Source organism: Nannospalax galili, unplaced genomic scaffold (assembly GCF_000622305.1).
Source record: "Nannospalax galili isolate Female #2095 unplaced genomic scaffold, S.galili_v1.0 scaffold384, whole genome shotgun sequence".
NCBI classification, from domain to species: domain Eukaryota; kingdom Metazoa; phylum Chordata; class Mammalia; order Rodentia; family Spalacidae; genus Nannospalax; species Nannospalax galili.
The window spans coordinates 1,623,383-1,634,603 of record NW_008352648.1 but is presented as its reverse complement, the minus strand read 5'-3'; the positions used below and the strand labels follow the sequence as shown (position 1 = coordinate 1,634,603).

The window sequence follows — 11,221 nt, the reverse complement described above, 5'->3', positions numbered from 1 at the left end:
AGAAAAAAAAAAAAAAAAAAAAACTGGCCTGATTGGATTGAAAATTGATCTGAGAGAACTAGGCAAAAGCTCATTTCTCCATACAAAGAGAAGTTGGGCAATGAGACTAGGTCGTGTGGAAAATGTTTTCCATACATACTGAGAAGGAGAGGGGTTACAGAGGAGAGGAGGAAGTGAAGTTGCTGAACGGAATTCAATAACCTCACCAGAGAGTTGGGTCATTATCAAGTCAGTAGCATTCCTGGTCTCCTGGCTCCCCAGTCCTTCTGTCAGACACTGCAGCCTGCTCCTGGCCATTGGCTGTCAGCAGTGGATAAGGGTTTTCTAGCTGCATACTTTATATGATGGATGCCAATTGTCACCAATGAGATTTGGAGCTAGGCTGCATACTAAATGAATCACATCTAAGGAAAGCAGCTATTCAGATCTTAACAATTCAACCACTGTGATTTCTATAAAGACCTGTATGCAGTCTATTTTATGCACTAAAGACTGAGCTGGGAAATGCTTTATTTCTTTAAATGCAGCTCCATCTGACTTTGTAGCAAAACAGAAAGGGAAATTTAAAAAAAAAATCCAAAGAACTTGGCCAAAGAACTAAATCAAAAGAGAAAATATTTTAAAAATTAAGAAATTAATAATAATAAAGTTTGGATGAGGAAGCATCAAAAATCCTAAGTGTGAAATTTGGAAGTGCAGAGATGCACCAAGCAAAGCAGAGAGGTGACAGTCTTTTGTAAGAACAGTGTGCAATGACCGGTAATGACCTCTGAGGTCCAGAGTCTGACCTACATAAACAACAGTGGAGAGTAGGCAAGTGACCGGCAAAGACTGACAGGACCCAGAGTGAAGTGTCACACAGATTATGCTATTTTGGAATGCTGACAGACTCATTAAGAGCCTCCTAATGATATGCACATATGCACACAAATCACACACATGAATCTATACCCACTCACACACAGTTTAGCTGAAACATTGTCAAGAATTTCAGAAATGGCTCCAGACCAAGACCATGCAATGTTATCGGATGCCCTAGCCAATCCACATTCTCCTGGGCCTTTGAAACAAAATACCAACCCCCCAGATCAGATTCTTCTTCACCCTGGCTTGTCTTTTTCCTTTCCCAAATAGCTTGAATCCACAGCCATCCACTGGGCATGTCGTGGAGGAAACCTGGATGTCTTGAAACTGTTGCTGAACAAAGGTGCAAAAATTGGTGCTCGAGATAAGGTATTAACCCTGCCAGTCCCCTGCTTCCTTAGGTCACCCTCACCTCCCCTGTCCCACACCTGTCTACCGAAGGAAGTCCTCTGCAGGCCCATATTCTATGGACACTTTAGCCACACCCCACTTTGCACATGCCTGGAGGTCTAGAAAGCCGCTGTCCTCACCCCAGCACTATTTGGTAATTTTCCAGCTGCTTAGCACAGCGCTGCACGTGGCGGTGAGGACAGGTCACTACGACTGTGCAGAGCACCTCATTGCCTGCGAGGCGGACCTCAATGCCAAAGACAGGGTGAGTAGCTGGCAAAGCGGTCACCATTAGTTTATTTGACATCACTCAGGCAAGCCGGGGTGCCCTTGCAAGACCCACTTCCTGACTTCAGACCCATCTTTATTTACTCTGCTTCTAGGAAGGCGACACCCCTCTGCATGACGCGGTGAGGCTGAATCGCTATAAGATGATCCGACTCTTGATGACGTTCGGTGCAGACCTCAACATCAAGAATTGTGTAAGTAGGCAAAGCAAGGGCACTTGCTGGCTTCTAGCTTCCAGAATGTTTTTAATACTTGAAAATATTCTCTCCATGGTAGTAATTTCTTTGAGCTCTATGGAAACAGGTTCAAATGTTCCTGTTTCCATAAGGACAGGGTCAGAGATGGCAGAAGCCAAGATTCTGTTACCACCTCAGTTCCTAACCATGACTAATAATTCTCTGAAATGTTGGTCTTGAATAGAAGATGCTCAGAACAGCTCACCTTCAAAAACACACTCATATAAGACAATTTCAAATTGCCTTGGTCATTCCTGGCTGAACAGAGCCTGGGGTAGGTGGGAATGGACACACCTACTATTCCTGGAATACTGCACTAAATTCCACAGTGATTGACATTAGTCAATATCCAATCTGGAAATTCATGAGTCCTTCTTTCCTTACAATGGAAAATATTGCCTTTTTTTTTAAAAAAAAACAAGGGTGCCATGCTTTTTCTAATATTTTTCAGATAACTTTCATCCATTCTCCACTTTGGTTTATATACACGTCTCAAAATAATTTCTTATATTTAGGCCCTGAGAATTCTTGTATGAGTACATATTAATTTAACTTCATCTGTAAGCAAGGAATATGAACAAGTTTCCTCACTGCTCTATTTCCCAGACAAACATCATCTACTACAAAAAAGAGGGGGATAAAAAAAAGCTATCTTCTTAAGGCAAGGAATTGCTTCCTCTTATTTGTGTTAGTTTGAGGCTGAGAGGAACATTTTACCATTAAAAAAGAAGCTGGTGTGCCCATAATCCCAAAAGCACTGGATACTCTCAGGCAGAGGGTATGGGGTGAGGAAGTGCATAGGAAACTGGTTTGGTGAGAGAAACGAAGAATGATGATGAATGGATAGATGGATCAGGCTTCAGATGAAGAAATGTTAACAGTAAGTTTCCCTCATGTTAGATATTGGAATTGATGCTGCCTAATAATCGCTTTTCCTTTTTAATGAACAGAAAGTATATTCAAGGAAATCTCTAAAGCAATGAAAGACTAGCCCAAATATGCAGATAGGGCTCATGTTTGTGAATTGCCCATTAGTTCTTGGCATAAAAGTCCTGAAACTATTAATGGCATTGACTCAAGGGACTGATGTTCCTCAAAAGACCAGTGAGCTATTGGATACTATCTTCAAGGGGACTGAAAACACCATCAATATGGAATAGTCTAAAACTCTGTGGTCTTGTCTCCTGGTGAGTAGTATTCCTTAAGTAAGACCACAGAGATGGGGAACTTCTAAAATGAAGGTTAGAGTCAAGAATGGCTTGCCCATGGGGTGCAGGTAGATCACATCACTGACTTCAGTGAGTGGCTGCTGGAGTTTGTGCACATGACTTGGTGGTAGCTCTTTTCTAATCCAGTCCATTGGTGCGCTGTGGAATCACAAGTACTGTATTGTCACCTTTTCTGATTTTTCCATAAAAGTTACAAATTCAGGTGGAAAATCTCTTGATTCTACTACATACATACAGACACACACACTCATACTCTAATGTAACAAGTCTCTACATTGTCAGTCTCAAAGCTGTCAGTTGCAACCTCTGGAAAAAGAGTACTTAGAACTGAACAGAGATAAAAAATTACCTAAGACTTCTCATAGCTAGAGAAGAACTGAAAAGTGGTATGGTTCTAATATATATAAATATCTTGAGACATGTGCACAAGGGAGATCAAATTTCAGTCTATAAGATTTTTTATTACCATTATCAATTCCAAGGAAAATAAATTTCCTAGGGGCTGGAGAGATGGCTCAGTGGATTAGAGCACTGGATGCTCTTGGGGAGGACCTAAGTTTCCTTCCCAGAACCCACATGGCCCCTAACAACAGTCCTAATTCCAATTCCAGGGATCTGGATTGCCTTCTTCTGACTTCCTTGGACATTTCATGACATGGGTGCACTTACATACATGCAGGCAATATACTCATATACATAAAATAAAAATAATAAAATACTAAAAAATAAATTTGCTAGGAAGGTCCAGTGACATTCTGAGAAGTTGTGAAAAACCCAAGGAGCAATCAGCACCCATGCGGCTACTGATGACCTAGCCATGGCGCTACAGCAGCAAGCCTGCCACCAGTCCCTAAGAATTTAGGATCAGATTTCCAGATCACAGGCTCAGGTGGGATAATGCCACCTCAGACCTGTTCTGCAGGGTCCTGGAGACGCCTACAGTCATTTTTTTGAATTTCAAAATGACTTGGGGGTGATCTTGTCAGTTCCTAAGGACTAATTTTACTAATATCTGAGGTCGTTCACAGGTGGTAGAGGGAGAAGGCAATAAAAATATCCTAAGGCAGTGGAGGAATGGCTTGAACACCTTGCTAATAATGCCTCATAGGCACACACACAGAGTGCGAACTGGCACGCCTCCCACCTGCAAGTCAAATTTCCCTTTCTTTTGATTAGGCTGGGAAGACCCCCATGGATCTGGTACTGCACTGGCAGAATGGGACCAAAGCAATATTCGACAGCCTCAAGGAGAGTTCCTATAAAACCTCTCGCATAACTTCATTCTAAGGAAAGAGATTCATCAGGAGCTGTTCACAGGCATTTTGAAAGCATCGCCCAGCCCAACAACCAGCTACAAAATCCAGCTTCTGCTTGTCAGCCTAATAGGAAGATATACTTGAAGAAGCTTCGAGAAAGCACAGGGTTATAGGTGTTTAAATGTCTCTGACAGTCACCGTTTTTATTTATTCTTGTCTATTCATTTATTTTGTAACACTGATTCTTGCTTTCATGAGCATCCATTTGATGAGTAAAACTTAATCTACATGTAACACTCTCAGAGCCCTCTCATAGATAGCTCTTAAACTGTGTAGATGAAGAAGACCTAAGGCCTGCTTATGTGTCCTCACTCACAGAAGCTGTCAAGGTATGTTTAAAGGGCAAGGGTGATTATTGCAACCCTTCTGAATTCTTACTGGTGATGTTTGAATGAAGCAACAGAAGGCATGTAGAAACGGGGAAGGAAACAAAAGACTGAAAGAAGTTCATGGAGCAGACTCTCAAGTCAGCCGTTTCACCCCTGGGGCTGGCTGGATTTGGTTGTTTACTAAGTCACACAATGTCCTTAAGTGAAGAGAACGGCAGGATGGCAAGTCTGGGCAGTGGAGGACGTGGCCAACGCGGCCAGGAACTGAGTTCGAAGAAAAAAGGCATAAGGAAACGAAAACTGTAAATGTGTAAATGTATGTTATATGTACATTTTATATTCATAATAAATGCAAACAAACTCTAAACTTCCTCCTAAGTTCTTTGTCAGTACGGTGGGAATTTCTCCCATAAAAAAGACCATTTAGGAAGGTGGGTTTTCTTTCCAACGTTTTCCAACGTTCTCAGATTAGAAGTGACCCGTACAAGCTATGCTCTTAGTATTTACAGTGCTTGCTGCAGAACTGAATTCGGCCGGTCTCAGGCGAGGCCTGCGATTCTGCATTTTTGACCAACTGCCACGTGATGCAGAGGCGGTGGAACCCAGCAAAGCCAGCAGCGACTGAGAATTATGGAGACGTTCCCAAGGTTCTGCTTCAAAGGTGTGGAAAAAGAGACCCCTGGTGGGAAGAATGATTTCTGCAACTTAAACAAGCGCTGCCTGAGTTCCCATCAGGGCTCACACTGACCAAGGACTTATCAATCACTGTATTGTGGACAGGGGCTGACAGGGTCAAAGGCCTCCCCTGAGAGAACATTTCGGGTCAATGGCTTTTGACCTCCAATGGGAAAAGTTTTGTTGCCAGACGCTAGGCGAGACGCTAAAGACTTCTGGTGAGAAAAACAGATTGTCTCTGCCCTACCCTGTTGGAATAGACAAATATTAAAGAAATAAGTAGAAATAAATATATAATACCAATCTATGGCAGGTGCAACAAAGAGAAAATCTAGAGTGCTCTGAGTATCTAAGATGTAGAGGACGTAGGTGATGGACAGGGTTCATAATGTCTTGGAGGTGGCAAGCTTTAGATTCTGAAAGCGGAGCCGGAGTTATTCAAGCCCAGTGTGCAGCAGCAGAGAACATGCAGAAGCTCATGGGAGTGAGGAGTGCCTGGCACTTGAAATAGATGATGAATGAATGCTACCGAACGCCAGCACTGTGCTCCCCTGAAACTCATGGCAGGTAAGATTGCATACATGAACCTTTAACATACACCTCTGTGATTTTGGTGGGGTGTACAGGCACAGTCTGTAACCAGGACACTTTCCAATTACCCAGCCATGGACATACATGGAGGTCTGAGGATGATCTGAAATGTTTTGGTACCTTCTGATCTGCTCTCCTACCAACTCACAAAGTTCCCCTCTCACAGGCATTGGGGCCTAAAGGCAGGTTCATTCTCTCTGCTCTCTCCTTCCTAACCCTCTTTTGTCACCCCTCTACCTTCCCCCATAGGGTACTGGCTAGCCTGTCAGAGATTTAAGGCTCAGGAAGCAAGCAAACACCTGCAAAACAAGCAGCCATTTCTCTTGCTAATATCTGTTTGGAATAATATGGATGCATCAGTATGTAGCCAAGGTGTCTTCCTCAAGCCCCTTTCCCCCATAGAACTGGGAGGCTAAAAGGAGAAAAGATGGTGTGCTGGATAACTTTAGTGTCAACTTGATACACCTGGGTTGAGGGAGCCTCAATTGAGGAATTGTCTCCATTGGACTGGCCTGTGGCCATGTCTGTGGGGCATCTTCTTGATTATTGGGTGATATGGGAGGGCCCAGCGCACTGTGGGTAGTGCCACACCTGGGCAGGTGGGCCTATATTGTATAAAGAAGCAGGCTGAGCAGGAGCCAGGAGAGCAAGCCAGTAAACAGCATCCTCCATGGCCTGTGCTCCAGCTCCTGCCTCCAGGTTCCTGCCCTGAGTTCCTACCTTGGGCTCCCTGATGAACTGTAATCTGGGAGATGTAAGACAAACCCTCTCCTCCTCAAGTTGTTATTGGTCAGAGTGTTTTGTCACAGCAATGGAGAAACAAACTAGACCAGACAGTAAAGAGTTAAAAGCAAGGATGTGATGGCGATCTGGCTGCAACATCTGTCACCCCATTGATCTCCAGGGTTCATTTGGCTGAGCTGGCTGGCTAGGTGGGTGTCCCCTTCCTCCCTCAATGCTCCACATACGTCCCTCCTGAAGCTGCAGACTGGGTTGAAGAGGACGACCTTCCCCAATCTTCCGTCTTCAGTCAAGGGTATGCGAGTAGCTGCGCTCCCCTGCTAGCACCTCCAAACAAGCTCTCAAGAGTTAAAAGCAAGCTTTGAGTTACCACATGTAAATATCTGCACCAATAAAGGAGTAGCGGGGACCAGTTCTGGGTTATCTCTGTGAGTGGGAAAGAGAAACATTCAAGGGGAAAATTCCATTTCTACCACACAAATAATTTTAGAAGCTCCTGTGTTCCCAATGAACCAACTCTTTGCCCATGGTCCTTACCATGGGCAAAGTCTTACCAAATATACAGTCTAAGTAGCTCTGTAATGTATGTCCTTCAAACCAGGTAAGTCCTCCAATATCAGATGAAATCCTTTGTTCAAAATTACTTGAAAATCCCTTCTGGGCTCCTGGCCTCCAGGCTTAAGCACTCTGCTTTTTAAGTTGCAGAGGAAGTTTTCTAAAGTGGAAATCTGACACTATTAGTCACTTCTCTGTAGCTGTGATAAAGCCCTGTGACCAAGGGAATTTATAGAAGGCAGAGATCGTTAGGCTTACAGTTCCAGAGGGATAAGAGTCCTTCACAGGAGGCATGGCGGCAGATGTTGCTGGAGCACAAAGCTGAGCACTCGCTTCTTCAAGAAGGCACGGGAAGCAGAGACAAACTCAGAATACAAGGCTCTGGACTCTCAAAGCCTCCCCCAGTGATGTGTTTCCTCCAGCAAGTTATACCACCCAGGAATCCCGTGTCCTTCCCCCAACAGCGCCACCAACTGACTGTGTTCAAATACTCGAGCCTGTGGGGGACACCTCCTTCAAACCACCACACTCCTTTCAAACCTTCCAGTGGCATTCCATTTCCCTTGGGATCAGATGGACACTCCTTACCATGTCTTAAAATGCCTTTAAAATGTGGCTACTTCTATTCCTTTATTTTTCATTACTGAGGAGTGAACCTAGGGCCTCATCCACACAGGCCCCATCATACCATGAGCTATATCCACAACTGTTTTCTTGTTTTGTTTTGAACTTTTTGAGACAGGATCTCACTAAATTGCCCAGGTTGGCCTTGAACTCGCTCTGCAGTCCAGGTAATCCTTGAATTTGTGAGCCTCCCACCTCAGCCTCCTGAGTAGCTGGGGTTATAGGTTTCTGCCTCCAGGCCTGGATTAGGAAGCCATTCTTTTTGCAAATGAAACAAACTTTTTTTTTTTACATTTATCTATTTCTTTATCGTGTGTGTGTGTGTGTGTGTGTGTGTGTGTGTGTGTGTGTGGTGCAAGTGTGGGAGCTCAGAGGACAACTCACAGGAATCAGTTCTCTTCTTCCACCACGTGGATTCCAGAGATTGAACTCATGCTGTCAGTCTTGGCAGCAAGCGCTGGTCCCTCCTGAATCATCTCACTGGCCCAGGAAGTCATGGTTGAGCTCTTAGGTTCGTTGGCTCCCTTCAGGCATACATTCATGAATTAAAAAATATTATATTTTTTGTTTTTATGTTGTGTGTATGTGTGTATTGCCTGCATATATGTTAAGTGCATCTGTGTGTGTGTGTGTGTGTGTGTGTGTGTGTGTGTGTGTGTGGTGCAAGTGTGGGAGCTCAGAGGACAACTCACAGGAATCAGTTCTCTTCTTCCACCACGTGGATTCCAGAGATTGAACTCACGCTGTCAGTCTTGGCAGCAAGCGCTGGTCCCTCCTGAATCATCTCACTGGCCCAGGAAGTCATGGTTGAGCTCTTAGGTTCGTTGGCTCCCTTCAGGCATGCTCCTGCTGTGCTTCATTTCCTCACCATGGTTACCATATTGCTTTTACTTCTCTCCTTCCTCAGTGGCTAATTTTCTTTCTTCTCTTGAACAAGCACTACTCATTCAGTTTTTAGCCATATAGAAATGAATAATGAAGAAATCTGTCACCAATAATCTTAATTTCGTGACATTCTTTCTATTTCTGTACATATGCTATATGATGACGTACATTTAGCTTTATAACTGTATCAATTGAACAGCTTATTTTATATGTCTTATAGATGGTATTCTTTTGTTTCAATGTACATGAATCATTTAATTAATTTGGTTATTATTGAGCACTTAGATTATTTTTATTTTCCCGCTATTTACACATTGCTGCAATGAATAGCGTTGTACATTCATCCTTGACACCTAGCTAGCCCTTCCTTTCTTTGTCTTTGTTTCTTTTTCATATGGTCTTACTATGTAACCCTGGTGGGTCTTAAACTCAAAGATATCCTCCCAAGTGTTGGGATTACAGGTAGGTATGAGCTGCAATGCCTATCTCTAACCAGTTACTTTTGAAGACTAAATTATAGAATTATTATTTATTTTGTGTATGAGTGTATGGGCAGTGGAGGGGGACAGACGACACAGCTCATATATGGAGGTCAAAGGATAACCTCTAGGAATCAGGTATCTCTTTCCACCATGTGGGTCTGGGGATTCAAACTTAGGTAGGGCATTTGGCTTGGCAGCAGGCATCTTCACTTGCTGAGCCATCTTGCCAGCCCCGAGTTCATTCTTCCTCACAGCTGAATGAAATTCCAGCATATACATGTATTAGTTTTCTCACCATGCCAAAGCAATTTAAGGAAGGAAGGGTTTATTTTGGTCTACAGTGTAAGGAGAAGTCTAGCATGGAGGGGAGGCATGGTAGCAGGAGGTGACCAAGTGGTCACATTGCCTCCACAGTCAGGAAGCAAAGAGTAATGAATGTCTGTGCATGCTCAGCTCACTTTCTTCTTTTTATGAAAGTCATGGAATAGTGCTAACCGCATTTGGAGTGGGCTTCCCACCTCAATTAACCTAGTATAGAGAATCACATCTAGCCATGTCCACAGGCTTATCTCCTAGTGAGTTTAGATCCTGCTAAGTTGCCAATCAGTGTTAAGCATCATAATGGATGCACCACATTATCTTTATCCATTCATCTATTGATGGACAACTAGACTGGTTCAATACCTTGGTCATTATGAACAGTACCTCAGTAAACACAGATCTCAACTGCCTCTGTGAAATGTTGACTTAGATATAAATGGGTCATGTGGTGGTTCTAGTTTTTAGTTTTTTGAGGGAATTTTATGCAGTTTTCCTAATGGTGACACATTTTTACATTTCTACTACCAGTGAATAATAATTCCTCTTTTTCTATATCCTTACCAGCATTTTTTTGTATCTTTCTTTTTACTTTTTATTGATTTATCTATTTTTATTTTATGTGTATGGGTGTAATGCCTGCATGTGTATTAGTACACCCATGTCATGCAATGCCCACAGAAGAGAGAAGATGTGTCGGATCCCCTGGAACTGGAGTTACAGACAATTGTTAGGCACCATGTGGGTGCTGGGTTCGAACCTGAGCTTGCTGCAAGAACAGCTAGTGCTCTTAACCACTGAGCCATTTCTCCAGTCCCGTAATTAATTTTCTTAGTGATAGCCTTTCTGACTGGGATGAGATGGAATCTCAAAGAAGTTTTTAAAATTAGTTTTTATTTTTATGTGTATGAGTGTGCTGCCTATATGTGTGTAAGAGCACCCATGTCATGCAATGCCTGCAGAGGTCAGAAGAGGTTGTGGGATCCCTTGGAATTGGAGTTATGAATGGTTGTTAGCCCCCACGTGGGTACTGAGAAGCCAGGTTATCTGCAAGAACAGCCAGTGCTCTTGCCTGCTGATCCATCTCTTGAGTTCCTCAAAGCAATTTTAATTTGCATGTTTCTGAAAGTGAAGGATGTCAAACATCTTTTCAAGCATTTATTGACTGTTTTTACTTCTCTTTTTGAGAATTGTCTGTGGGAAGCGAGCACAGCCGAGCCAGCCAAAGATGGAGCCCTGGCTGGCTGCCAAACCTCTTGCTGTTTACTTCAACTCTTGGCTGATTGCCAAGGCTCGTGAATCCCGCTTGTTTGCCCCAACTCTGAAGTATGGTGAGCCCCAAAACAGGTGCTGCCAGCCTGATGATCTTGCTACGTGCCTATGAGCTACACTCTGCCTGGCCGCTGCACGTGTGTGAGCCCTGATTGGTACCGGCTGGGGGGAGGGCTGTTGGAAATGCTATATAAAGAGCTGAAGTGTGTAATAGAGACAGACAGAGACACAGAGACAGAGGAGAAACACAGCATCATAAGGACACAGCAACAGACAGAGACAGCATCATAGGAGACAGCATCATAGTGAAGAGAATATGAGAGAGAATAAGAGAGAATAAAGGAAGAAAGAGAAACAGAAGCTTGAACCTCACCTTGGTGTCTGTGTCGTCTTTCCTGGACTCTGCTGGACAGAGTCCCGGCTCGC

At 43.6% G+C, this 11,221-nt stretch overlaps 1 protein-coding gene across 1 annotated transcript in view; it reads left to right on the top strand.

The window, feature by feature from the left end:
- Positions 1–5,019, top strand: part of Ankrd1 (ankyrin repeat domain 1) — an 8,780-nt gene extending 3,761 nt beyond the window's left edge. The window contains exons 6-9 of the mRNA XM_008849599.3: positions 1,135–1,233; positions 1,421–1,519; positions 1,638–1,736; positions 4,184–5,019. Of these exons, the coding sequence (XP_008847821.1) occupies positions 1,135–1,233; positions 1,421–1,519; positions 1,638–1,736; positions 4,184–4,294 (408 nt within the window). The 3' untranslated portion in view covers positions 4,295–5,019. The remainder of the gene's footprint in view (positions 1–1,134; positions 1,234–1,420; positions 1,520–1,637; positions 1,737–4,183) is intronic.
- The last annotated feature ends 6,202 nt before the right edge of the window (positions 5,020–11,221 follow it).